General features: G+C 44.4%; 1 protein-coding gene across 1 annotated transcript in view; it reads right to left on the reverse strand.

Moving 5' to 3' along the window:
* The window catches only part of LOC126419422 (uncharacterized), a 308724-nt gene that overhangs the window by 126615 nt on the left and 154345 nt on the right, over positions 1-27764 (reverse strand). The window contains exon 6 of the mRNA XM_050086609.1: positions 22789-22936. Coding sequence (XP_049942566.1) covers positions 22789-22936 — 148 coding nt within the window. The remainder of the gene's footprint in view (positions 1-22788; positions 22937-27764) is intronic.

Here is a 27764-nt window from a genome sequence, read left to right on the forward strand (position 1 = left end):
GTGTGTATATTCAATGTTAAGAAAGTTCTCTTTTACAGAAAATCTTTACGTACTGTTCCTAGTCCACATTTGATATCATCTCAAGTTTGGCCATTGTCAGTTATTTTTCTAACCAAACAGCAAAACTCATCTACTAACTTAGTGCCCACTTTCTTAATACTTAGCCTCTCTGATTTAATTCTGCTACTTTCCATTATCCTTTTACTTTCGATGGTACTCATGTTTTAACTCTTTTCCAAGACACTGTTCATTCCTTTCAACTGTTCTTCCAAGTCCCAAGCCATTTCTGCCGGAATTTCAATGTCATCAGCGAAGCTGAAAAATTTTATTTAATTTTCATGAACTTTATTTCCCTTTCTTTTAATTTCATTTACTTCTTGCTCAGTCTATAGCTTGAATAACGTGGAAGATAGGTAACAACACTATTTCACTCGCTTCTCGTCTATTGCCTAACCTTCATTTCTCTCAGTTTTTATGACTACAGCCTGGTTTCTGTAAAAGTTGTAGATAACCTCTTGCTCCCTGTATTTTAATCCTGCTACCTTCTGCATTTCAATGAGTATATTCCAGTCAGCATTGTCAAAAACTTTCTTTAAATACAGACGTGTTTCGTGTTTGAAAGTGTTCACAAACCAGCTTCTTTATAGATAGATTTTACATTGAACAAACACAATTTTCTCTTCTGAAGTTACAGCATCATCAATATTTTTTAACTTTATTTCTCATTAACACATGATGTTGCTTTCGTGGTTTTCTGTATTTAGGGTTACAGCTATTTCTCTTACCAAGCTTGTCATTTTTCTGATTTCGCCGTTCTCTGCACGGTGAAAAACAGCACTTTCAAATTTTCACCCTGTCACTGTTCAGAAGAGACGAAAACAAGGCGGAAGATATCGAGAAGCACACTTTTAGACGAACACTAAAACAAGAGAGAGAGCTTCAGCTTCAACATGAATGTTCACAAACCATTTAATTACGTCTTTTTCATATCAAGCTACTAGAGTTACATTGCACTGTATCAGAAGAATATTTTTTCTTTTACTTGTTGTCAGAGTATATCTCTGACGCCATTGTCTTATTTCCGGATGTTGTGTCAGGCAAACAAAGACGATACCCCGCCATGAATCGCCGATATCTGCTGACCGGGGAAAAGCTTGCATGGCAGCGATCAACGGAAATGCTTATCAAGAATTTCTCCGAATCTTACTTCCTGCGTCACGTATCGCACAGACACAGGATGCCGAGTGTTGATACCTGAAAAGGAAAATGTTTTGCTAAGAAACTGCTGTAAAAGAGGGAATACTCGTAAAGTTTAAAATCTGACGCTCTTCTCTTAACTAAGTTCGAGTTACAGTGCCGGGAAAGATCACGTCCTAAATGTAAGCTGGCTAAAACCAAGTTTAACCTACGTATAGTACTGTGTCATTCCTCGTCCGAATAGAACTGCCTGTTGCATTTATAAGATCTCTGTTTTTTGACAAAAAGTATCGAACTCCTTTCATTTGGTTTATGTATATTGCCATTGGATGGTAAAGCTACAGCGATTGTCAGTTAATTTATAGTATCTTTACTCTCATTCATGCGGTAGCGTTCTCGCTTCCCGCGCCCGGGCTCCCGGGTTCGATTCCCGGCGGGGTCAGGGATTTTCTCTGTCTCGTGATGACTGGGTGTTGTGTGATGTCCTTAGGTTAGTTAGGTTTAAGTAGTTCTAAGTTCTAGGGGACTAATGACCATAGATGTTAAGTCCCATAGTGCTCAGAACCATTTGAACCATTTTTACTCTCATTCAATCACACATGATCAGTTTTGATATTTTAATCACCTTGAGATGCTGCAGCTACAATGACACTTCGTAGTTGCATGTGCAAGACGACGGCTCTGAGCAGATTTATAGAGAGTATGCCTGTCTGGATGAGGTTATTCACACGAGTGCTAAAAGGAACTCGTTAAACTTCGGTTAGACGATAAATCAGTCTAATCTAAAAGCCGTAAATTCAACTAAATACCTACGTATTACAATTACGAACAACTTAAATTGAAAGGAAAACATAGAAAAAGTTGTGGGGAAGGCTAACCAAAGACTGCGTATTATTGGCAGGACACTTAGAAAATGTAAAAGACCTATTAAGGAGAATGCCTACACTACGCTTGTCCGTCCTCTTTTAGAATACTGCTGCGCAGTGTGGGATCCTTACTAGGTAGACCTGACGGAGTACATCGAAAGGCAGCACATTTTGTATTATCGCGAAATATGGGAGAGAGTGTCACAGAAATGATACAGGATTTGGGTTGGAAATCATTAAAAGAAAGTCGTTTTTCGTTGCGACGGAATCTTCTCACGAAATTCCAATCACCAACTTTCTCCTCCGAATTCGAAAATATTTTGTTGACACCGACCTACATAGGGAGGAACGATTACCATGATAAAATAAGGGAAATCAGAGCTCGTACGGAAAGATATAGGTGTTCATTATTTCCGCACGATATGCGAGATTGAAATAATAGAGAATTGTGAAAGTGGTTCGATGAACCCTCTGCCAGGCACTTAAATGTGATTTGCAGAGTATCCATGTGGATGTAGATTTAGATGAAGATGATAAGATGCCGAAACCAGTTGTGACTTAATACGTCATATGGAACTGTGATTAAGAATGAAGCATTGTGCATTATATGTATGTTCCCAGGGACTGTCTTCTACGTAGGAGAGCATCTTTCTTCACTAAGCGTGACTTGTTGCTATCGTACTTTCTGTCACAGTAGTCTAAAGTAATCTGGATCATTAAGAATATTATATTCGAAAGAGGAATGCCGGTTATATTGTTATATTGTTTTTTTTTCATCTCCATTTTAACCTGGCTACTAAAACCGCTCAGAATAACCGGTTCGTGAAAGAAGCGATTTTCGGTTTTTATTGCTGTTATTTCCAATAATAAACGTAGACATCGCACAGAGACTGAAAAATTCGAACACTCCCTCAGATTCTTGCGTTATACGTTTCAAGATACTGTACCTAGAATCAAAATATATATATATATATATATATATATATATATATATATATATATATATAACAGGTAAATAAAGAAAAACGTGACCCGTATACTATTAGCTGCTTTTATAGAAAAGTAGCGACGGGTGGATACTACAAAAAATCGCCAGTATTCCCCTAATGATTATGGTTTTTTAAAACTCTGCCCAAAATCATGATGTAATCGAGAATCATACCCTGGGGCGCTACGAATAATCAGTCTTACGGGATGAAAACTGAGGTTGGAGAGCTCTTTTCTTCGTGTTATGCTGCCCATTTCAAACGGTTACAAACAGATAGAGATACACCACCTAGATAAGAACAGTAGCTCAGCTAGCTTCTATTTTAACTAAAGAAACATTGTTTCTGGCCTTGTTTCACAGTTTATTATTAATGTTATTGGGCAACCTAGGTTTCGGGTTATAAGCCCATTTTCAAGTACATTACTGATTCCCAAAGATGATAATGCACAAATAAACATGATGACAAGGCAAAGATAATCATCTCAACTTCTTAACGTATTGATCCATAGCTTAATGTACAATTACGTCAAAGACCATTTTTAACAAATTACATACATTATTACACATTCACCAATTGCAATGCAATGAGTGGTCTAAAGTTATGCATCAGCCAAGAGCTTTTTAACTACTGGAGTGGAGCCAAAGTTTGGCTTCTATCCTGGGGTTGTAATCTCATCTAAAAGAGGTGAATAATTGCATTGTGTTTGCTCGTTTAATAACAGGTAAGGGGATATACACATTTCTTTTTAATTACTAAAATTTCTAATTGGTTCAGTTTGGCCTCCTTTTCCTCTGTGTGTGGAACGTGTACATCTATTGCGTATTTGTGGTTATTGTTCAGGCAATGTGCTGCAAAGGCTGAATCAGGCTTCTTCAATCTCCAGCTTCTGTGGTGTTCCTTAAGTATGGTACAGATTGACCTCCCCGTCTCTCCAATGTAGCAAGACTGACACTCATGGCATGTGATTTTATAAAAACTACCTATCGTCTGAAGGACGTAGAAAACCACAGAGAAGCCCTTTGCCTTCAAGATGTTACTTATGCTATTTGATGTTTTCCCTATAAAAGGTAATCTGGACCATTTCTTTTCCTGTTTGTCTGTGTTTTTCATTTGGAACAGTAGAGACCTGGCTAGCTTCTTCATCTTTTTGCCTAAAATTTTATTAATGGTGGTGTGGCAGTCAAATTCTTTATTTATGGGTAATATTCTTATTGTGTTAAGTTCGTGGTCAAAGTCTCCTTGGGGCATAGGGATAGAAAGAAGACGGTGGATCATATGATGAAATGCTGCTTGTTCGTAGGTTATAGGATGTTGGGAGGAAGCCGGATGGAAGTGTCAGTGACGGAATCGTGGTTTCGCAGTTCTTCAACCACTTTCCATAGATGCTCAAGACAGCAGCACGCGGACAGGTGACGAGATTCGGTTGAAACCTTCGTAAGAGACAGTTTCCGTTCCTTCCAACCTAATCATATAAACAATTGCGAATATGGAAAGCCATCAGCTGTAGAATGGAATGATAACGATGAAAATTTGTGCCGGACCGGGACTCTAACCTGCATTTGCCGCTTATCGCGAGTGGTTGACTGACCATTTTTTGTTGCTTTTTTACTTTAAAAAATACCAGGGGCTCGAACTCGATTTCCCGCTTATGGCGAAGAGCCGCCTTACCATTTTTTAATTTTAATTTTTTTATTTTTAGTTAAACAGAATATCTTTATTCTTACAAAGGTGCCCTTCGTGGGGTAAAGAAGGTAACTAACGAACAAAAAATACTAAAGCATAAATAGAACGTAAACGCCGCCTACTGGCAGCAGCAACAACTCGTCATTCGGGCTGGGCACGTCTTCACGAAGAAAGGGTTTATATGATTCTGTCACTTGCAGGGTTCATATGATTCTGTCACTTGCTCCAGTCCGTTCCGTAAATTTAACTTGAACATGAGGCTAACTTCTCATACCCGGGACACCCCAAGTGTGGGGAGGGTCCAAGAAGACACTACGCGGATAATTAGCGAAGTACTGGCAGTAGCGTGGGTGGCTGGCTGGCTGGCTCTGAGCACTATGGGACGCAACTGCTGAGGTCATTAGTCCCCTAGAACTTAGATCTGGTTAAACCTAACTAACCTAAGGACATCACAAACATCCATGCCCGAGGCAGGATTCGAACCTGCGACCGTAGCGGTCTTGCGGTTCCAGACTGCAGCGCCTTTATCCGCACGGCCACTTCGGCCGGCTAGCGTGGGTGGTGTCGTAGAAGAGTGAATTGGGAAAGTGTTTGTCATCATCACGGTAAAGATACAATATTGTCAGGCCCTTCATCCATATCACTGCATTCAACTTAGTATGTGTATAAAATGTCATATTTTGGATAAGAAGGGATGTCGAAGTTACTGCTGTAGGGAACGTTCGCTGAATGAGGGCCAACATACGTCTTACAACCTCCACATCTCCATGAGGGACCCACATTCCAGACGGTGTTCATCTGTATCACGTATACGGCTCTGGGGACGCAACGGAGAACCAGCAAATACGTATGGAATGGAGTCTCTGGCGATTCATATATTTGTGGCTGACCACCAAATACCTGGCAACTCTGGCATTGGAATCGAGAATAGCGCCATACACTGAACATCAGACCACTGACCAAGTAACCGAGAGCAGAAGGCTTTCAATCGGATTTCGGGGATGGTCTCTCACCATACAACAGTAAACATCACGTGCCCTGTGCAGTCGCTCACTTGGCAGGTCAGCGTTGACATAACGGAAATCCACAAAAAACTCCCTTAGGTGAGATAGTGGAGGAGAAATATAAACCACTGCAAGGAGTGGTTCGTGAGAAGTGGATGCCAGTTCTTCAATCAGAGCCGCTGTAAAGCTGAGCTGGCGGTGGTTCCACGTTTTTGTCATCGTGGAGACATGCACTACTCGCCATTAAAATTGCTACACCAAGAAGAAATGCAGATGATAAACGGGTATTCATTGGAGAAATATATTATACTAGAACTGACATGTGATTACATTTTCACGCAATTTGGGTGCATAGATCCTGAGAAATCAGTGCCCACAACAACTACCTCTGGCCATAATAACGGCCTTGATACGCCTGGGCATTTCAACACGATACCACAGTTCATCAAGAGTACTGACTGGCGTATTGTGACGAGCCAGTTGCTCAGCCACCATTGACCAGACATTTTCAATTGGTGAGAGATCGGGAGAATGTGCTGGCCAGGGCAGCAGTCGAACATTTTCTGTATCCAGAAAGGCCCGTACAGGACCTGCAACATGCGGTCTTGCATTATCCTGCTGAAATGTAGGGTTTCGCAGGAATCGAATGAAGGGTAGAGCCACGGGTTGTAACACATCTGAAATGTAACGTCCACTGTTCAAAGTGCCGTCAATGCGAACAAGAGGTGACCGAGACGTGTAACCAATGGCACCCCATACCATCACGCCGGGTGATACACAAGTATGACGAGACGAATACACGCTTCTGATGTGCGTTCACCGCGATGTCGCCAAACACGGATGCGACCATCATGATGCTGTAAACAGAACCTCGATTCATCCGAAAAAATGACGTTTTGCCATTCGTCGTTGAGTACACCATCGCAGGCGCTCCTGTCTGTGATGCAGCGTCAAGGGTAACCGCAGCCATGGTCTCCGAACTGATAGTGCATGCTGCTGCAAACGTCGTCGAACTGTTCGTGCAGATGGTTGTTGTCTTGCTAACGTCCCCATCTGTTGATTCAGGGATCGAGACGTGGCTGCACTATCCGTTACAGCCATGCGGATAAGATGCTTGTCATCTCGACTGCTAGTGATACGAGGCCGTTGGGATCCAGCATGGCGTTCCGTATCACCCTCCTGAACCCACCGATCCATATTCTACTAACAGTCATTATATCTCGACCAACGCGAGCAGCAATGTCGCGATACGATAAACCGCAATCGCGATAGGCTATAATCCGACCTTTATCAAAGTCGGAAACGTGATGGTACGCGTTTCTCCTCCTTACACGAGGCATCAGAACAACGTTTCACCAGGCAACGCCGGTCAAATGCTGTTTGTGTATGAGAAATCGGTTGGAAAGTTTCCTCATGTCAGCACGTTGTAGGTGTCGCCACCGGCGCCAACCTTGTGTGAATGCTCTAAAAAGCTAATCATTTGCATATGACAGCATCTTCTTCCTGTCGGTTAAATTTTGCGTATGTAGCACGTCAATTTCGTGGTGTAGCAATTTTAATGGCCAGTAGTGTATAAGGCAGCTGCCCTAACCCACACATTGACCATTTCGAGATCTCTCTTTGTGGTAGGGACTGTGAGTGTATCGTATCACACTTTGATGATCACTCTTACACTGGAAAAGTAACTAAATACTGCTTGTAAGCTGCCGACTGTCGTCTTTGGCACTGGGAGGACTGTGACCAGATGCGGTATTGTGAATGCTAGGTAGATAGTGACATAAGCCACCCACTGTACCATGTTGAAAGATTGCAGCAAGTTGCTATGGGCATCTGTATGCATGCCTTGTAGGAGACGAGAATAGGTAAGGTCTGATGCCTCTCGACTGTCATACGAAAAGATAACCCACAGACATTTGATATCCAAGACTGGGTATGGGACCAAGCTCCCTTCTGGGAAGCTGGTGCCAAGGACCATCACTCCAGACTTATCCAAGTTGAAGTGGCTTCTGGCTATAGCACCGTATTGGCGATCCAGTAGAGTGGACTTTTGCTGCCAAACGCAGTAAAAACACCAGATCGTCCACATAGGCTCGGCATACAAATGTATGGTTTTCAACGGAAGTCCCTGCAGCCAGGGTCATAGTGCATGTAACAGTGGCTCCATGACAATGGCATACAGGGGGCAACCTTGCCTCACAGAGCAGACAATAGTGATCTTACCGTCCATACATGCATTGATTGTAACCTGTGAAGTGGCTCCACGCAGAAGGTGTGTGACAGTGCTTATGGAGGACTGAGGGAAAGCCAGCTGTCACAGCACCTTCTCAAAATAATCATGGCAAACTCTATCAAAAGCGCGGTCAGAGTCCACTGTCACTAAGACTCCGCACACACGACAGGCCTCCGTCAGTGTGATGACATTGTGGTAATCGATGAGCACCGTCTGAATTTTGCTGTTACTGCCAAGACAGGGCTGGTTCTTGGAGAGGACGTAGTACTCAATTCGGGCAGCCAGAAATTTCGTAAATACCTTGAAATCGCTGTTGAGCAGCGTAGAAGGTCGGTAACGGTCAAATCTCTGTTGGGCAGATGGCTTGGGGGCCGACATAAGGATGCCATCGACAAAGGCAGGCGGCATCTGCATTGAAGGATCCATCATTTCTTGATACATCGTAACTCATTGGGGCATCTTAACATCACGGAACGTACGATAGAACTCCATCAGGAGACCATCTGTTGTTCGCCCCGTGAGGGTCGCCGCCGCGCTGACATCGAGAGTCTGAGGCAGCAAGCGGAGGACTTCATTCACAGCCGTAGCATCCTCGTCTCCTGTGCGTGGAACTGCCGGTTATGATCCAAGAAGGCGTCGGCAGTATCCTTTTGAGCCGTCAGGCGCCGGTCATGTGTCATATCCAGCATTGAGATAAATGCTCTGCGACATCTGCGACGTTCATGGATAATGTGATACATTGGCAGCAGTTCACCCCCTATCTGGGCCCTCTTTTAAAAGGTTCTAAGCGCTATGGGACTGAACATCTAAGGTCATCAGTCCCCTAGACTTAGAACTACTTAAACCTAACTAACCTAAGGACCTCACACACATCCATGCCCGAGGCAGGATTCGAATCTGCGACGGAAGCGGTCACGCTGTTCCAGACTGTAGCGCCTACAACCGCTCGGCCACATCGGCCGGCACCCCTTATCTGGTCTTGACTATGAATGTGCAAAAGCGTGCCCTCGAGGCGACGAATTGTAAGCATTACGATCACTGCTCGTAACCTCCGGACCTCACGCCCTGGCGACGGTGGCTGGGTGGATATCTCCAGCAGTAGCATAAATTGATATTCTATGGTGTGCCTTTGCCAACACACAGCCTCTTGACGGTAATTCATCACTACTCTGCCGTGTGTCGACAAGGCGAAGTTCTTAGAAAAAATTGGAAATTTGTGATGAGGTCTTATGGGACCAAACTTCTGAGGTCATCGGTCCCTAAGCCTACACACTACTTAATCTAACTTACGCTATGGACAACACACACACACCCATGCCCGAGGGAGGACTCGAACCTCCGAAGGGAGGTGCCGCACGGACCGTGACAAGGCGCCTCAGACCGCGCGGCTACCCTGAACGGCGCGAAGGTCTTGCACCAGGGGTTGCAGTTCTCTGCATTTGCTAATGTGTGGTATTTGATCCTGTGGTGATAGGACACAATTGATATTGTCCCCTAGGATGATATGATCGTAGCGTCCCTCGAATAAGGACGCGACCTCCTCCGCACAATATCTCGAACGGTCTCTCCTCTTATTCGTACCAGAGGGGTCATACACATTCACAATCTTGACGCTCTGATACGTGATAGCAAGTCATCGTGGTGGCAGTAGGTAGACCACACCATCGATCACGATGCCTTCCTTCACATAAAGGCCATACCACTACCATCATCTGTGCATGACACCTTATAAAAGTCGTATCCATAAATAGACGGGAACCTCAGAACTGATGGTGCCAACCGGTAGGCCTGGCATTGGGAGGCAGTACTGGCATTGGGAGGTGGAGACGGGAGATCGGGAAAAGGACCCGCAGTCAACAAGGGGTCCTCTCCTATGTCCAATGGCATTTAACTGCCGTGATGTGAAGCAACTGCAACCGCTTTAGCTATTCCAGCAGACATCACGTACTTGACATCGTCGGCCTGCGCAAGCAGGTTTGTGTTGCGATCATCCCTCGGAATTAATGGGGCACCTGAAGTTTGCACTACGTCCGTGACAGAGTCATATACGGAATCCATCTGCTGCCATTCATTCAGAAGCGTGGCACTGGGAGAGGCTTCATTCGAATCCGCCGCTGATCGGATACTGTCAGGGGGAATCGACAATCATATCTTCCTGCTGGGGATGGTCGCCTCTATCGAGATCTTCGTCTTCTGTTGGAGTCCATTGTTTACGGACATGAGAATCGGTATCTGACAACGACTGGGGATCGTTGCCATTAGGGAAAAAACCGGCGGTTCTCAGAACCAGATCTGCAGTAGCCAGCCTCTTCTGGCACTGCAGAATGCCTCTGAATCGGAAGCTGCTCTGTGTGGAATGAAGGTGACGCTTAAATCGACGGTCGATTATCAGATGGAAGAGTTTGAATGACCCCTACGTATGTCAGTGGGAGCACCATTGGATCGGGCGACATTTTCTCCTCCCCTGTCGGTAGTTGTGTGATGCAACGCTGCATATAGCTTGATCTGAGAAATCCCTCTTGCACGCATCCCAAACAGGTCCTGGTCTGGCCGTTGTAATTTACGACGACACGGCATCCGCCGATGTTCAAATAGGACGGGACATGTTTAGTAAGGTTGATGCACACCTGGAGCACGCTATTCAGAACGGGGCACCTGGTAAAGTGTGCCCATTTTTTCCGCTATATGGCTTATCACAGTGCCATATGGTCACAACACTGCGATCACCATCTCTGCTGGCACCTCTAACAGCCATTCAAATGCACGGACAGTTCTCTGGCCGATACCTGGGTGCTCGAGTTTCACAGGGCCAATGTGCCCATCCGAATGCCTAAACTGAAGGTCGCTCGTCCCTTTGAGAATCTTACAAGACAAGTCGTTCAACAGTTTCAGGTGTACAGGTATACCCCCCCCCCCCGCCCCCTTGTCCCCCCCCCTCCGCTCTCGATGGAGAGGTGAATCTTCATTACGCAGTGGTAATCGATGTGAACGATGTCTTGCAAAAACTGTTCAATTTCTGATGCTTTTGGTAATGCGTACTCGTCCGTAAAACTGAACATCAGTGCTGACTTTCGCTGTGAATATGTCATGGTGCATCGAAGGAAGTAAGCAACACGGAGCCGGATGTAAACAACAGCAACACAGCGCGCTCGCTAACTCGGCAGGGACGTAAACAGGACGTCCGAGCCGCTACCCTGCCGAAATCAGGCTGTCATTTGGCTACCCACGCACGACTGGGCAGCGATTCTGTGTAGCATGGATCCGACAAATCCTTCATAGCTTTGCGGAGGTATGTGGCGCCAGGTGTCTTCGCACAGCTCATGCAGGACTCAGACGACGGGTGGTTAGCACGCATAGTACTAGCACCCAACGTGTTCCACACCAGTGTGCCATCCCCATGACGTTATTGTGAAAATTTACGAAACTAGTGCGACGATACAAAAACAATCATAATAACTAAAATATTGATAAAAGCCATAAAGATGATGTGTTGTGATTATTGCAGTGAAATGTTGTAAAACAATATAGAGAAAGAACAATGAAAATTACTGTAAATACGAAAACTACGTATAATATGCGAACAAAGATAAAAATGATTAGACAGGTCCTCTAACGAGGAAGAAAGAGAAAAAACTAACTACTCTTCTTTTTGTTCTTGATTATTGTAGAAGGACGCCATTGACGATTCGTGATGAGAATGGTATGTGTTTGTTACTAATACTGTAAGAAAAAGCATTCTTATGACAATAATAATTAATTCTGTAAATATGTAAACTTGTGTTTTCCTTTCAATATGTAGGGAAAGGCACCCCATAATTATTACTGAATAATTTGCAGTTTTCGTACACTGAGCTGATTTTGTTTCAAAGACGCCATTACGGGCGAGAACATAATTTTAAGTTTTTCATTACGCTATACCCCTTAAAAATAGGAACTCACTCGCTGAAAATTATCTGCTTGAAAGTGAATTAATATTTCATTGCAGAAACAGTTTTTGTGTTAGCCTGGACCAGTCAGCATGGATCAGGTCTCACACGATTCACTACCTAAAAAAATAATTGTAATTTAGATGTAAATAGAAAATAACTTTCAAAGAATTTTAATCAGTTCCATAACAAGATTTCAATGCGAGCCTCACAGAAAGCCCCGAGTCTCTTCTCATTAAGATAACGATGAAGCTGGTTGGATTTTAATGTGCGCGACATTTAGCTTTGCTACATTCCATGTCTAATACGTTAAACACAAACATGCTAGACTGCTTAAACTCGCAGAAATTAACAATACTCGCACAACAATCAAAGCCTTTCACGTGACCGTCAATATTTTGGTGCACTTTAACACAGCATTTCAGATTCGTGTTGCAGAACGACACTGCGTGTCTGCGAACGACGAAAGGTACGTGAAACATAATATTCTAATAACGACAGGCCATCAGAAAACTAAAGTGTATGGGGCCAAGGCGCCCAGGAAAAGTACATTTATTTTTATTGAAAATAGCAAAGCTCATTTAAGGTGGTTTTAATGGTGCAGCACTTCCTAATTTGGAACCTTTCACATCAGAGAACATCATTACGTGCTAGTAGAATTGAGTATTCTGCATTTACAACTGCATTTACCATTGATACTTAATTATTTCTTGTGCTATACGAACATTGACAATAAAATCACACAGTTCGGATAGCAGTACACCAGACATGTTCCAGCGATTTCGGACCAGGCTAATTTGGGGGTCAGTACATCAACGTGGATTCAGTGTCAAGTTTCTCATACCCCTATAGCACGATTCAGGCCTTAAGACAGCGACAGTTACCGTACTGGAAGATACCGTCACTGTCTGGGAAGATGTGAAGCATGAAGGATGCAGGTGGTGCGCAGTAACGTTCACGCATTCTGTAATTGTGATGGCCCTTTCGATTACTACCAGAGGTCCCAGCGCTGTAGCATAGTACTGTGCCCACCGTCCTGTGTGTGGTACATCGCCCAATGCCATCGTTACTTACGGTGTCGTTGCGCCACTGTGGTAAACAGTTGAGGTCGGCTGCTGCAGAGCTCCATGTTCGCCAACGTGCCCTGAATGATGAAATCTAAAATACTTTTGGATGCACCAGAATCGTACAATAGTCTAACACATGCGCTAGACCTCTTTTCGTAGATGCTCACGATAGTAGCACATGGGTAGGCAACGAGGTTCACAATACAGGGCGTTTCAAAAAGAAAGAGCAGATTTCAAACATTTATTTCTCAAAAACTACAAATGATAGAAACACAATTCCAACGGTCCTTCACTCAATATGAGTACCAAATGTTACACAACAAATATCAAAACTGTACCTCAATATGAGCACCATTTGTTACACGACAAATATCAAACCGGTATCTCATTTCTTGCCACACACGACGCAACTGGTCTTTAGTTACCGAATTCACGGCCGCAACAATTCGATGTCGTACCTCTTGAAGAGTAGCGGGCATAGGTGGGACATAAACACAGTCCTTTATGTACCCCCACAAATAAAAATCGCAGGGAGTAAGGTCTGGTGACCTGGGAGGCCACAGACGATGACATTGATCTTGTGCTCCTGCTCTTCCAATCCACCGTCCTGGAATGGTGTTATTTAGGTACCGTCGTACAGGTTCAGAGAAGTGTGGTGGGGCGCCATCTTGCATGAAGATGAAGTGATTTGAATCTTCCTGAAGTTGAGGAAATAGCCAGTTTTCTAACATGTCCAGGTAAATGGTTCCTGTGATAGTTTTCTCCATGAAAAAGAAAGGTCCATAAACTTTGTTTACCGAAATTGCACAAAAGACGTTAACCTTTGGTGAGTCTCTTTCATGTTGAATAACGTCCCTCGGAGTTTCACTCGCCCAAATTCGTACGTTATGCCGATTAACTTTACCAGAAATGTGAAACGTTGATTCATCTGAAAAAATTAATCGTTCGGCAAAATTGTCCTCTTCCATGTCCTGTAGAATTGCAGTTGAAAATTCGAACCTTTTGTTGTGGTCGTCAGGACGCAATGCTTGCAATAACTGCAGTTTGTACGGCTTCATGTGCAGACGCTTACTCAGAACGCGCCATACCGTTGTTTTAGACATGTTTAGTTCGTGACTTGCCCGTGTCGTGGATTTTCTAGGGCTCCTTTCGTAAGCTGCACGGACACGCTCGACATTTTCATCCGATGTGCGTGGACGACCCGTGCTTTTTCGCTTGCAGATGCAACCATCTTCTACGAATCTGTGATGCCACTCATAAATTTGCTTATGACGAGGCGGCTGTTTGTTGAATTGACGGCGGAATGCACGTTGCACACCAACAATGGACTCTAACTTTGCAAATTGCAGCACACAAAATGATCGTTCCTGTGGTGTTGTCGCCATTTTCCTACAAACAAACGCCAGCGCCACTGCGGATTTGCATGGAACTTCTGCGCGGACCATTGAAAAACTTTGAACCTTTCTCTGACAAGAAACGTTTGAATTGTGTTTCTATCATTTGTAGTTTTTGAGAAATAAATGTTTGAAATCTGCTCTTTCTTTTTGAAACGCCCTGTATATATGTGCCGTGGTAAAAATTGCTGTTTTGAAGAGCGCGCCGCAGCGCGTAGCGTGAAGCAGTCCCCCTCCGTTTCTGGCGGTGGCGCCGCTGTGGCAATCGCAGCTTTGGTGTCTCCCTCTGGTGGGAAAGGGAATGGTTGCCTGTTCACGTGCATTTAAGGGGCGCTATGAGCTCGCGAGTCGAGGGGTCTGGGCCAGTCTCTCGTCCCCAGCTTGCTAGTCTGTCTCTCGTCCGCATTTGTCAGGCAGTTAGTGTCTGTCTGTCGTTCAGAGTGGTAGTATGTCTGTCGTTCGGATCAACCTTTAAAGCCGGCAAAATGAGAGTCCTTCCACTCCGCCAGTAAGAGAACTCAGCGAGTGGTCGCATGCTCGGGGCTTAGTTCATGCATCTGAGTCTGCGCGTTAGGCCGCCAGTCTGCTCGAGTTTGCTCGGGCAGTGGTCATTGGCGGTTGGATCGATCGGTTGGTCGGTCGCGCACTGAGACACAAGATGACTTGTCCGTCTTGGGCATCGGCGTATGTGAGGTCACCACGTGAGTCCAGTGGGCCGCGGGGTATAGCGAGGGGTAGTGGCTTCGCGGTCGACACGAGAGCAACAGGAGTCAACCCACGACATTAGTCTGGCCGTTGCGAGCTGCGACGTCGTGAGACGGGAGATCGGCGCGGCTTCCTACATCTACATCTACATTTATACTCTGCAAGCGGAGTGTGGCGGAGGCCACTTTACGTGCCACTGTCATTACCTCCCTTTTCTGTTCCAGTCGCGTATGGTTCGCGGGAAGAACGACTGTCTGAAAGCCTCCGTGCGCGCTCGAATCTCTCTAATTTTACATTCGTGATCTCCTCGGGAGGTATAAGTAGGGGGAAGCAATATATTGGATACCTCATCCAGAAACGCACCCTCTCGAAACCTGGCGAGCAAGCTACACCGCGGTGCAGAGCGCCTCTCTTGCAGAGTGTGCCACTTGAGTTTGCTAAACATCTCCGTAACGCTATCACCCTTACCATATAACCCTGCGACGAAACGCGCCGCTCTTCTTTGGATCTTCTCTATCTCCTCCGTCAACCCGATCTGGTACGGATCCCACACTGATGAGCAATACTCAAGAATAGGTCGAACGAGTGTTTAGTAAGCCACCTCCTTTGTTGATGGACTACATTTTCTAAGGACTCCCCCAATGAATCTCAACCTGGTACCCGCCTTACCAACAATTAATTTTATATGATCATTCCACTTCAAATCGCTCCGCACGCATACTCCCAGATATTTTACAGAAGTAACTGCTACCAGTGTTTGTTCCGCTATCATATAATCATACAATAAAGGATCCTTCTTTCTATGTATTCGCAATACATTACATTTGTCTATGTTAAGTGTCAGTTGCCACTCCCTGCACCAAGTGCCTATCCGCTGCAGCTCTTCCTGCATTTCGCTACAATTTTCTAATGCTGCAACTTCTCTGTATACTACAGCATCATCCGCGAAAAGCCGCATGGAACTTCCGACACTATCTACTAGGTCATTTATATATATTGTGAAAAGCAATGGTCCCATAACACTCCCCTGTGGCACGTCAGAGGTTACTTTAAGGTCTGTAGACGTCTCTCCATTGATAACAACATGCTGTGTTCTGTTTGCAAAAAACTCTTCAATCCAGCCACACAGCTGGTCTGATATTCCGTAGGCTCTTACTTTGTTTATCAGGCGACAGTGCGGAACTGTATCGAACGCCTTCCGGAAGTCAAGGAAAATAGCATCTACCTGGGAGCCTGTATCTAATATTTTCTGGGAGCAGCAAGGTTCTCTGCCCGAAAACTTGTTTCGTTCTGCCTCTGAATAAATTGTAACTTTGATATTTAGAGGGTGCTTTCTGATTATAATTTTAAATCTGTTTCCTGCGTCAGTTGAAGCGGCTGGCAGCGGACGGTTCGGGAGGGCGGATTGGGGGTGCTGCGCCAGGTCTTCTCGAGAAATCGCAGTTTATTAGAAGTTAAGTGACTGGTGATATATTGTTTGATTTACTCTTGTTAAATTCTACTTGTTTTCTTGGTGAGGTCACCAGCCGTTTTGCTTTGGGGTCGTCCCACCATTGTTCTTCGTTCGCCCACCCGCGGGAAGGTGGTTGTTTATAAATTGGGTGGTCCGTTTTTCCCTTGTGGAGTAGGGGCGGGTTAGAGCAACTTGCGGTTCGGGTTGTTCAGTAATCTTCCTATCAATCTACCGTACGTTAGTAGCTGCCTCTGTAATGTTTGTCGGATTTAGTGTGTTAACGAATTTACTGCTTGGATTGTAACCACCTAATACCTGAAATATGTTCTGATCTTTGGAAACTTTGACATTATTGCCTATGATCTTGAGAGGCTGTATCTGTGTACTGTAGAGTATCTTAGCTGTTGTTTGGCCAACCTTGTACAAATTTATAGAAGATTAAATTTCATGGGCTTTATTTAAATGATCATTTTAGTGTATAAAGTTGCCACCCTTTCACCAAAAGACTTTCCTTAGAAGTTAAAATCAAGTTGCACCTTCAGTGGCAAGGTTAATATTTTAATTTTTACTGTTTTGTACCATTTCCATCCCTCCTATGGGGGGTGCATAGTTTGTGTGCTTGTGTAAATTGTTAAAACTCTTAGATTAAAGTTATCTGGCGCGTTGCAGATTTGCACCAGTGTAGTCTTTCAGAGGCTGTTGTGAGCGGTCGTAACTACGGCCGTGTCAAAAGGGAGCAGCAAGGTTCTCTGCCCGAAAACTTGTTTCTTTCTGCCTCTGAATAAATTGTAACTTTGATATTTAGAGGGCGCTTTCTGATTATAATTTTAAATCTGTTTCTTAAAAAAATGCTTTTAGGCACTATTAAAGTGAATAAAATTTCCATTTGTTAAAAGGAATTTGGTTATGATTTCATCAGTTACTCCCTGGCAACTACTTCCATGCTTACATAGTGTGATTAAATGTGTTGATGTTCTTGATGAATCGCTAATAAATAAAATAAATTCTTAAGAATATTCTTTGAAAATAAATCACGGTTCAATATATATGATCACTTGACGCCTTCCTAAGGGACAGTCTCTATTTCTTCCGAACTGACTGTGTAAGCATTAAATGTATTCGCAATTGCGAATATGGAATGATGACGATGAAATTTTGTGCAGGACCAGACGCGAACCTGCATTTGCCTCTTATAGCGAGTGGTCGCCTTGAAATTTGGCTATCCATGCAAGACTTATGGCCAGACCCAAACATGCATATGCTACCAACCATGTGTCTGCAACCTGTACACGTACATCCATTATGTATATTAATGTACATGTGAGACATTTTACATGAAAGTCTCTTGCCCGGTGTCGTGGATAAATACGATATTACAGTGCCTGTGTTATTCTGAATTACGATGAAAAACTCCTTCTAACATGCATGCATATCCGAAGGAGCTTTGCATCGTAATTCAGAATAACACAGGCACTGCAAAATCATGTAAGCGTAGACCAGAAGTGGCTTAAATCAATGAAATGGTATTGACAGCAATTGAGAGATTTATACCAAATAAATTAATAAGAGATGGAACTGATCATCCATTATACACAAAACGGGTCGGAACTCTGGTGTAGAAGCAACGAGAAAAGCATGCCACATTTTAAAGAGCGCTAAATCCCGAAGATTGGAAATGTTTTACCGAGCTTTCAATGCAAGAGATTTTTAATAGTATCCACAAAAAAACTGTCTCGTAATCTGACAGAAAACCCAAAGGAGATTCTGATCGTACGTGAAGTACATCAGCGATAAGACACCATCAGTACTTTCATTATGCGACAGCGATGGCAGTGTTAACCGATGGCAGTGCCATTAAAGGGGAGTTATTAAGCAGTCATTTTGCAGAATGAAATACTACCAGTTGATCTGCATTTGGATTTTCCGTTGTCCATATTCTGCAGTTCAGCCTATTGACATCTCCTTGGAGATGTAAATTGGCTTCATCTATCCACAAAATGTTCCATGGCCGTTCATTGTCCACTTCAATGAGAGCAAGAAATTCCAGAGCCAACACCTGTCTTGTTGACAAATCAGCAGGAGGCAACTCGTCACCAAAGGAGGTTTTGCATATAGCAATGCAGGATGTTTCATAGGATTTTATGCACAGCGCTCGCAGGCATTTCCAACATTCGGGCAATTTCCTGTATACTACGTATTTGAAGAGCAGCTGAACGGAATGGATTGTGTCTTGAAAGGAGGATATAAGATGAACATCAACTAAAGCAAAACGAGGATAATGGAATGTAATCGAATTAAGTCGAATGATGCTGAGGGAATTAGATTGGGAAATGAGACACTTCAAGTAGTACAGGAGTTTTGCTATTTGGGAAGTAAAATAACTGATGATAGTCGAAGTAGATAGGATATAAAATGTAGACTGGCAATGGCAAGGAAAGTGTTTCTGAAGAAGAGAAATTTGTTAACATCGAGTATAGATTTATGTGTCAGGAAGTCGTTTCTGAAAGTATTTGTTTGGAGTGTAGCCATGTATGGAAGTGAAACATGGACGATAAATAGTTTAGACAAGAAGAGAATAGAAGCTTTCGAAATGTGGTGCTACAGAAGAATGCTGAAGATTAGATGGGTAGATCACATAACTAATGAGGAGGTATTGAATAGGATTGTGGAGAAGAGAAGTTTGTGGCACAACTTGACTTGAAGAAGGGATCGGTTGGTAGGACATGTTCTGAGGCATCAAGGGATCACCAATTTACGTAGTATTGGAGGGCAGCGTGGAGGGTAAAAATCGTAGAGGGAGACCAAGAGATGAATACACTAAGCAGATTCAGAAGGATGTAGGTTGCAGTAGTTACTGGGAGATGAAGAAGCTTGCACATGATAGGATAGCATGGAGAGCTGCATCAAACCAGTCTGAGGACTGAAGACCACAACAACAACAACAACAACAACAACAACGTATCTGCACGCCGCCACTCGACCCCTCCTCCTATGCTGTGGCCACATCTTCGACAGACGTCTGACCAACTGCCTTCCCCCCTCTGCCCCATTACACTTCAAAAGAACCTGTCTTCGAATTTTGCAATCATTTTCTCCAGAGCCTTAGCAGACATTAGACCAACGACTTTTTTCACACAGTCACGATTCTTGTAAAAGAGCTTTACCAGCACACACACACACACACACACACACACACACACACATATATATATATATATATATATATATATATATATATATATATATATAAGTCAGGTGTAAAGACCAAAGATCCATTCCTTCAGTGCCGATGGACACCAAGCCTGCTCTCTTAAGCAGCAGATCCGATTTCGAGTCGCGGTCTAACATCAGTTTTACCTGTTACCTTTGATTCATTTCAGCGCCGAAATGCAGCTAACGATTGACGGTCATAACGTTTGGGCTCATCAGTCATTACTAACTAGCCAGAACATTATGATCACCGACATACTATCAATATAAACTCATCCAGGAGATGAGGAATGATTGTTAGTCAGACACATGCACGGTGCATGTAGTAGGCTATCACTGAGCGTGCTGTTCATATGCAAAATGTGGAAGGCGCGCAATCTGTCTGAGTTTCACCGAGGCTGATTGTGATGACCCGGACGCTCGGACACTGCACGACTTGTCGGGTCTTCGAGACGTTCTGTGGTGAGGGTCTTCAACATATGGCGAAACTAATTTGAAACCACGTCCAGAAGTCGCGGGGTTTGGCGGCCATCCCTCATTACAGATGTCGGACGTCGTAGGCTGGGCAGACTGGTAAAACACAACAGACGGCGAACTGTGACGGAACTAACATCAGACTTTATTGGTGGGCAGAGTGGAAGTGTGTCTGAACACACTGTGCACTGAACGATGGGCCTCCGCAGTCTACAGTCCATGTATATGTCAATGTTAACACCGCTACATTGGCAGCTACGACTCAAAAAGGCATGTGACCATCTGCACTGGACATCCCAATACCTTCTTCATCATGCCGATGGGAGGGCGCGAATCCGTCGTCCTCCAGGGGAACAGCACAGTGACTCCTATACTGTGGGATAGAGACAAGCTGGCAGTGGCTACATTATGATATGGAGAACATCGGCATAGGAATCCATGGGTCCACCGGAGCTCGTGCAAGGCACCTTGACGGCCAAGGAGTTGCAGACCATTTATACCACTTCATGACGATCGCAGGGGCATTTTTCAACAAGATAATACGCCATGTCACAAGGCCAGGACTGTGATAGCGTGGTCCGAGGAACAAAGTGGCGAGTTTCATTCGATCTGCTGGCGCCTCAGCTTGCCAGATCTGAACCCAGTCGAACACATCTGTGATGTCATTAAAAGTGGTGTCAGAGCTCATCGCCCCTCTCCCCGGAATTTACGGGAGTTAGGTGATCTGGGTGTCCAGAAGTGGTGACAGCTCCCTCCATCGACCTGCCAAGGCATCATTGCTTCCATGCCTCGCCCGACGAGTCGCTACTGTTATCGTGCCAAAGGTGGACATACTGGGTGGTTATAACTAAACGTTCCCTATTTAACTCGTTAAGACACGGAAACGAAATACCGTAAGAGAACCAAACTTGGCAGTATTGATGTTAAGGACATGGGGAAGAGAAATAATCCAGAATAAATTCAATTGAAACACTTTTAATATGGTGGTATGGTACATTATAACATTACATACCGGTACCATTATTGCTACAAAAGGGGCTCAATATGGCGCCCATCAATGACCTGAAGAGATATGCTGTGCTTCAGATCAGCACATGTGTGAATGTTCCCCTGGTAAACCTTGTCCTTCAGGTAGCCCCCCAAACAGAAATCATGGAGAGTGGGATCTGGTGATCGTGCTGGCCAAGCATTTGGAAACGATAGGGTGATAATTCGATCATTTCCAAATGTGTTTCAGAGAGGCAGGTGAACTTCACGAGTGATGTGCGTTGGGGCCCTATCTTGCATGAAAACGGTTGAGTTCAATGCGTCTCTCTGCTGTAGGGCGGGTATGATATGCTCGCGAAGCATATCGGAGTAGCGCAGGCCAGTCGCACTGCACGTCTTTGGTCCTCGAGCGCCAGCCTATACAAAAAAGGGCCAATGATGAACGTAGCCGTGAAGCCACACCATATGGTGACACGTTCACCATACAGAGGAACTTCGCGCACAGTGACTGGAGGTGAAGTTCGCACACTGGGCAATTCTGTGTGTTCACCTCACCTGTCAGAGAAAACTAAGCTTCATTTGTCCATAGGACGGTCCAGGGCCAGCCCTCGTCAACTTCAATCCTTGCGAGAAAGTGGAGAGCGAAGTCAACACGTCGGCGTGCGTCCTGTGGTGCAAACTGCTGTGCGATATGGACGTTGTACGGATACCATTTGAGGATGGTTCGAAGCACCTCCTGTACAGTGGACCAGGGGATGTTCATCTGTCGTGACACAGCACGCGCACTGCCTGACGATTGGGAATTGGGCTCAGCGTTGTCTTCCGTAGCAACAGTGACTTCATCAACCACCTGTGGTGAAACTGGTCGTCGGCCTCTTCCCGGAGCGACGCCCAGTTCTCCAGGTGATTCTTCTTCATCGTGGTCCGCACAGCAGGTGGAGAAAGATGACCCTTCCGTAATCCTTTCAGCCGGCGATATTCTTGAAGTGCAGCTGCAGCATTACTGTTGTCTTGATAATGGAGCTTCGTCAACAATGCCCTGTTCCTTTCGTCCAAGCTCATGTTGACACTTCGACAAGTGCACTGCGCTTGGTCAGGTGTATGAGACTATGAATCTCGATGACTAATAACGGCACCTGGTGGCCATAGTTGGAACTGGGTGGTGGCGCTGTGACGCATGGAAATCATGCATTCCATACTCTGTACATTAGACCTACCAAGTTTGGTACTCGTACAATGACTAGTTTCCGGGCTACAACGTGTTAAATAGGGAAAGTTTGAAGATAACCATCGGGTACTTGCTATTAGGTAGTTCTGGCTAATGGTGTATATAGCCCAGACGCAGTACAGCGTATCGTGCATCGGTGGCAACAAGAGTGGCGGCTGTGTGGGAGCAGCGGCAGCCTTAGGTACTGACCGAGCAGGACGCAGCCGGTGGGCGTCCCCGCGTCGGGGCTGAGGTGCAGCACGGCGGTGGCGACGAAGGCGGCGGCCAGCGTGGCGTTGTGGGCCAGCGAGAGGCGAGCATGCAGGCGGCGGCGCAGCCGCGCGGGCAGCAGCAGCAGGCTCTGCACGGCGGCCGCGCAGCACAGCAGCAGCCCGCCCAGCGCGAGCAGCACGCCCTCCACCACGTGCAGCGCCGACGACGCAGCCGCGGGCTGCAGGCACGCGAACACCACCAGCCAGGAGTCCCTGAACAGCACGCGCTCCGCGCAGAACTCCTCCGGCGCCAGCCACGCCCCGGTCGGCACCTGCGAAACGGCGCCAACCCCTCACCGTCTCTCCTCTTTCGGGCGGCGCTTTTAACGGTCTAAGGGTTATGTGTTTACTGGATATCAGAAATATGTTGAAATTGGAGGTCATTTGGGGGTGCACAGGGTGCGAAATTTAGTACACAGAGCTGCAACGTATGGCACCAACTTTGGCTGTAACCCAGCAGACACCGATTTAGACACATGCTTAGATGGAAGGTTCAAGTACTTCATTCCATGTTGATTCAACTCTATCCAAGAGTCCTTCAATTTCAGCGTCCATATACGGATAAGCCCAACGTGATGTTGTTGTTGTTGTGGTCTTCAGTCCTGAGACTGGTTTGATGTAGCTCTCCATGCTACTCTATCCTGTGCAAGCTTCTTCATCTCCCAATACCTACTGCAGCCTACATCCTTCTGAATCTGCTTAGTGTATTCATCTCTTGGTCTCCCTCTACGATTTTTACCCTCCACGCTGCCCTCCAGTACTAAATTGGTGATCCCTTGATGCCTTACAACATGTCCTACCAACCGATCCCTTCTTCTAGTCAAGTTGTGCCACAAACTCCTCTTCTCCCCAATTCTGTTCAATACCTCCTCATTAGTTATGTGATCTACCCATCCAATCATCAGTATTCTTCTGTAGCACCACATTCCGAAAGCTTATATTCTCTTCTTGTCTAAACTATTTATCGTCCACCAACAAAAGCAAAACGAAGATGACGGAATGTAGTCGAGTTAATTCGGCTGATGCTGAGGGAATTAGATTAGGGAATGAGAAGCTTAAAGTAGTACAGGAGTTTTGCTATTTGGGGAGCAAAATAACTTACGATGATCGAAGTAGTGTCGATGTAAAATGTAGACTGGCAATGGCAAGGAAAGCGTTTCTGAAGAAGAGAAATTTGTTAACATCGAGTATAGATTTAAGTGTCAGAAATTCGTTCCTGAAAGTATTTGTATGGAGTGTGGCCATGTATGGAAGTGAAACGTGGACGATCAATAGTTTGGACAAGAAGAGAAGCTTTCGAAATGTGGTGCTACAGAAGAATGCTGAAGATTAGATGGGTACATCACATAACTAATGAGGAGGTATTGAATAGAATTAGGGAGAAGAGAAATTTGTGGCACAACTTGACTAGAAGAAGGGATCGGTTGGTAGGACATAATCTGAGGCGTCAAGGGATCACCAATTTAGTATTTGAGGGCAGCGTGGAGGGTAAAAATCGTGGAGGGAGGCCAAGAGATGAATACACTAAGCAGATTCAGAAGGATGTAGGTTGCAGTAGTTAGTTGGAGATGAAGAAGCTTGCACACAATAGAGTAGTGTAAAGAGCTGCATCAAACTAGTCTGAGGACTGAAGACCACAACAACAACAACAGACTAGAATGTAGATGACGTTATTTCCATTTACTTTGAGAAACTGAGCTGAAATGCTAACCATTTGTATATCCCATCATACCACCGTGTCGAGCCTGTATATACTTCCAAATGGGTTGCGGTCGGAGCCAGGTGTACTGACACACGAGCTAGTGACTTTCCATAATGGCACATATTCTCCAAATCCTGTTCGAAATAAACTTTTGAAAAATGACGGTAAGAAGCAACACTTCGCTAAAGGGTACTACACTGAACAGCCAAATAACTGGTACACCTGCCTAAAGGCCGGTTCCCACTAGGGCTGCCGCGCGTCAAAACCGCGCGTCAGCGGCGTGGTTGCCATGGAAATGGCGTCAGCGGCAAGGCGCGGAGGGCTCTGCGTCGCGGTTTGACCATGTCGAACCGCTTCCACTGCCGCGTGCCGCGCTCCAGGTGCGCGCCGCCAATCACAGAACGCACTGAGCGTGACGTCAGGTACGGACCCCCTGGGCCACACGAACTTTCGCCGAACCGCTGGCGCGGATGCGGCGGCAGCTATGAAATACTTATCATCCGATTCCAAGGAAACTATTCGGTAGAAAAATTTGATTCTTGGGCATGTTACAGCCTGATATCTTCTTTCGATAAAGGACCGAATTTCTTTTCGTTATTCGTCGTGGCTACTTGCTGTATCGCATTTGCGTAAACCTTTACACGAGATTTGAATGAGTGTGCAGAGGTAAAAACGCATTGCGTGGACTTTGCGTACAGTTCATTTTAGGTACTACATTATTGCGTATGAAATTTAGTCAACATATCGAAATTGTTTTTAAAGCTGAGAGCAGAACGATAGCTATCACCGTTCTCGAGATATTGAATGATATGTCAGCGGACGGGCTGGGCGGTGACTGCGCGCGGGTCGCTCGCGACGCGACCGATACTTTCGTCCTGCTCGTCGTAAACCATGTGGTTGTATCAACTGCAAATTTCGTAAACGGTTCAAGAAATCGAAACGTGTTTTTTTGCAAACGATAACTTGTAAAAACTCATGTATTTCGGCGCATGATAAATATACAAAATCTGTTTAACTACGAAGATATGAAAGAAACTACAGTTTTTTCGGAAGGGATAGATGAATTTTTTTAAACAGCATTTAATAGCATGTGTAATGAGAAGTTAAACAGAGACTAATTTGCTGGTATGTCATAAGATGTAATTTGCTAATTATTGATTATTTCCTTTGGAAATAACAAACGTTTTTTTCTTTATCCAGTGTACTTTATTGGTTCAAGACGCATTTCGCCTTTTACTTTAAGGCATCTTCGGTGGAATCTAGAATGATTCAGTTTTGTTTTGATATGTGATACTTGCAGATTATAAAACAGTTCACATCTTTTTTTACGTGAATAACTGATTACTCTGAACGGAATGGACAGTGTCTTGAAAGGAGGATATAAGATGAACATCAACAAAAGCAAAACGATGATAGCGGAATGTAGTCGAATTAAGTCGGATGATGCTGATGGAATTAGATTAGGAAATGAGACGCTTAAGGTAGTAAAGGAGTTTTGCTATTTGGGGAGCAAAATAACTGACGATGGTCGAAGTAGAGAGGATATAAAAGTAGACTGGCAATGGCAAGGAAAGCGTTTCTGAAGAAGAAAAATTTGTTAACATCGAGTATAGATTTAAACGTCAGGAAGTCGTTTCTGAAAGTACTTGTATGGAGTGTAGCCATGTATGGAAGTGAAACATGGACGATAAATAGTTTAGACAAGAAGAGAATAGAAGCTTTCGAAATGTGGTGCTACAGAAGAATGCTGAAGATTAGATGGGTAGATTACATAACTAATGAGGAGATATTGAATAGAATTGGGGAGAAGAGAAGTTTGTGGGGCAACTTGATTAGAAGAAGGGATCGGTTGGTAGGACATGTTCTGAGACATCGAGGGATCACCAATTTAGTATTGGAGGGCAGCGTGGAGGGTAAAACTCGTAGAGGGAGACCAAGAGATAAATACACTAAGCAGATTCAGAAGGATGTAGGCTGCAGTAGGTACTGGGAGATGAAGAAGCTTGCACAGGATAGAGTAGCATGGAGAGCTGCATCAAACCAGTCTCAGGACTGAAGACCACAACAACAACAACTGATTACTTACAGTGAATCGAGTTTTTGGCGGACATCTGCGTTTCCCCTCACCTGGTCACATGCTGGAGGTTGAACTAAAACTTAGGTTATGGAACATAAGCACATTTTCATGTTCGCTCTTTTTTCTTCTGTCACTAGCTGTAGACATTTTACCGAAAACACTGATTTGAAGTCATAACTACAGTGTGTTCACCTCATGTCCCTTCCAGTTTGGTTTGTTTATGTGCATGTTGCCAATCTAAAGAATTATATGCTGAAAACTAATGTTTGTTTATTGCTGTCCTCATATCTTTATGTGTGTGTGGCTAGCCAGTGATAGTTATAGAAAGTTGAAAGAGAATGCAGTAGTTGTCAGACAGTGGTTGAAAGATTTGGTGTTCAGCTGATTTCAGTTCTGGTTTAAATGTTTCGTGGAGAAGTGCATGGAATAGTAAATTCACTGCTTACATTAATCGATAAAATAGCAGAATAGCATTTCAACAGATGATTATTATCAGAATACTATCACCCAACCCCTTTGTCCTCACTCTTTGACGCCTCATAATGTGTCCTGTCAACTTACCCCTCTTGTAGTCAAAGTTGTGCCGTAATTTCCTCTTCCTCTTCCTGCTCTAATTCCGTTCCTCTTCTTTAGTTACACGATCCTCATATCTAATCTTCAGCATTCTTATTGATCACCACGTTTTGAAAGCGTCCATTGTCTTCTTGACAGAACTGTTCATAGCCCACGTTTCACTTACATACAAGGCTGCACTCCACACAAATACCTTTGTAAAATTGTACCCAATCATTAGAATTTATATTCGATGTGAACAAAGTTTCTTTTTCAGAACGCTTTTGTTGCTATTCACAGTCTTCATTTTATATCCTCTCTACTTCTGCCTTCTCAATTACTGCTTCCCTTGCAAGTCATTAAAGTCTTAGAAATGCAGTTTGGTTTCTGTACAAGTTGTAGATAATCTTGTGGCCCTATGTTTTAGAGCTTCAAAGAATGTTTTAATTAAGATTGTCAAAATCTTTCTCTAAACATGCAAATGCTATAAACACAGTTTCGCAGTTCTTCAGTGTGTCTACTTAACTAAGTGGTAGGATCAGTATTGCCTTGCGTGTTCAGACATTTCACAGGAATCTAACATTGTGCTTATGTTAGTTTGTACAACCCCTCCCCCTCTCCTCTCTACAAATTCCTTCCACTTTCTAGCCTTCTCTTATTTACTTAGTTCTGGCTTGCCAGATGAGTCCTTGGCAGTTGCTTCTCCTTTGAGCAAAGTTTTCTTTGTTCTTTCTCATTTTCATTCCCCTGTTTTCCAAGTGCAAAATCG

This window comes from Schistocerca serialis, chromosome 9 (genome assembly GCF_023864345.2).
Source record: "Schistocerca serialis cubense isolate TAMUIC-IGC-003099 chromosome 9, iqSchSeri2.2, whole genome shotgun sequence".
Lineage (NCBI taxonomy): Eukaryota > Metazoa > Arthropoda > Insecta > Orthoptera > Acrididae > Schistocerca > Schistocerca serialis.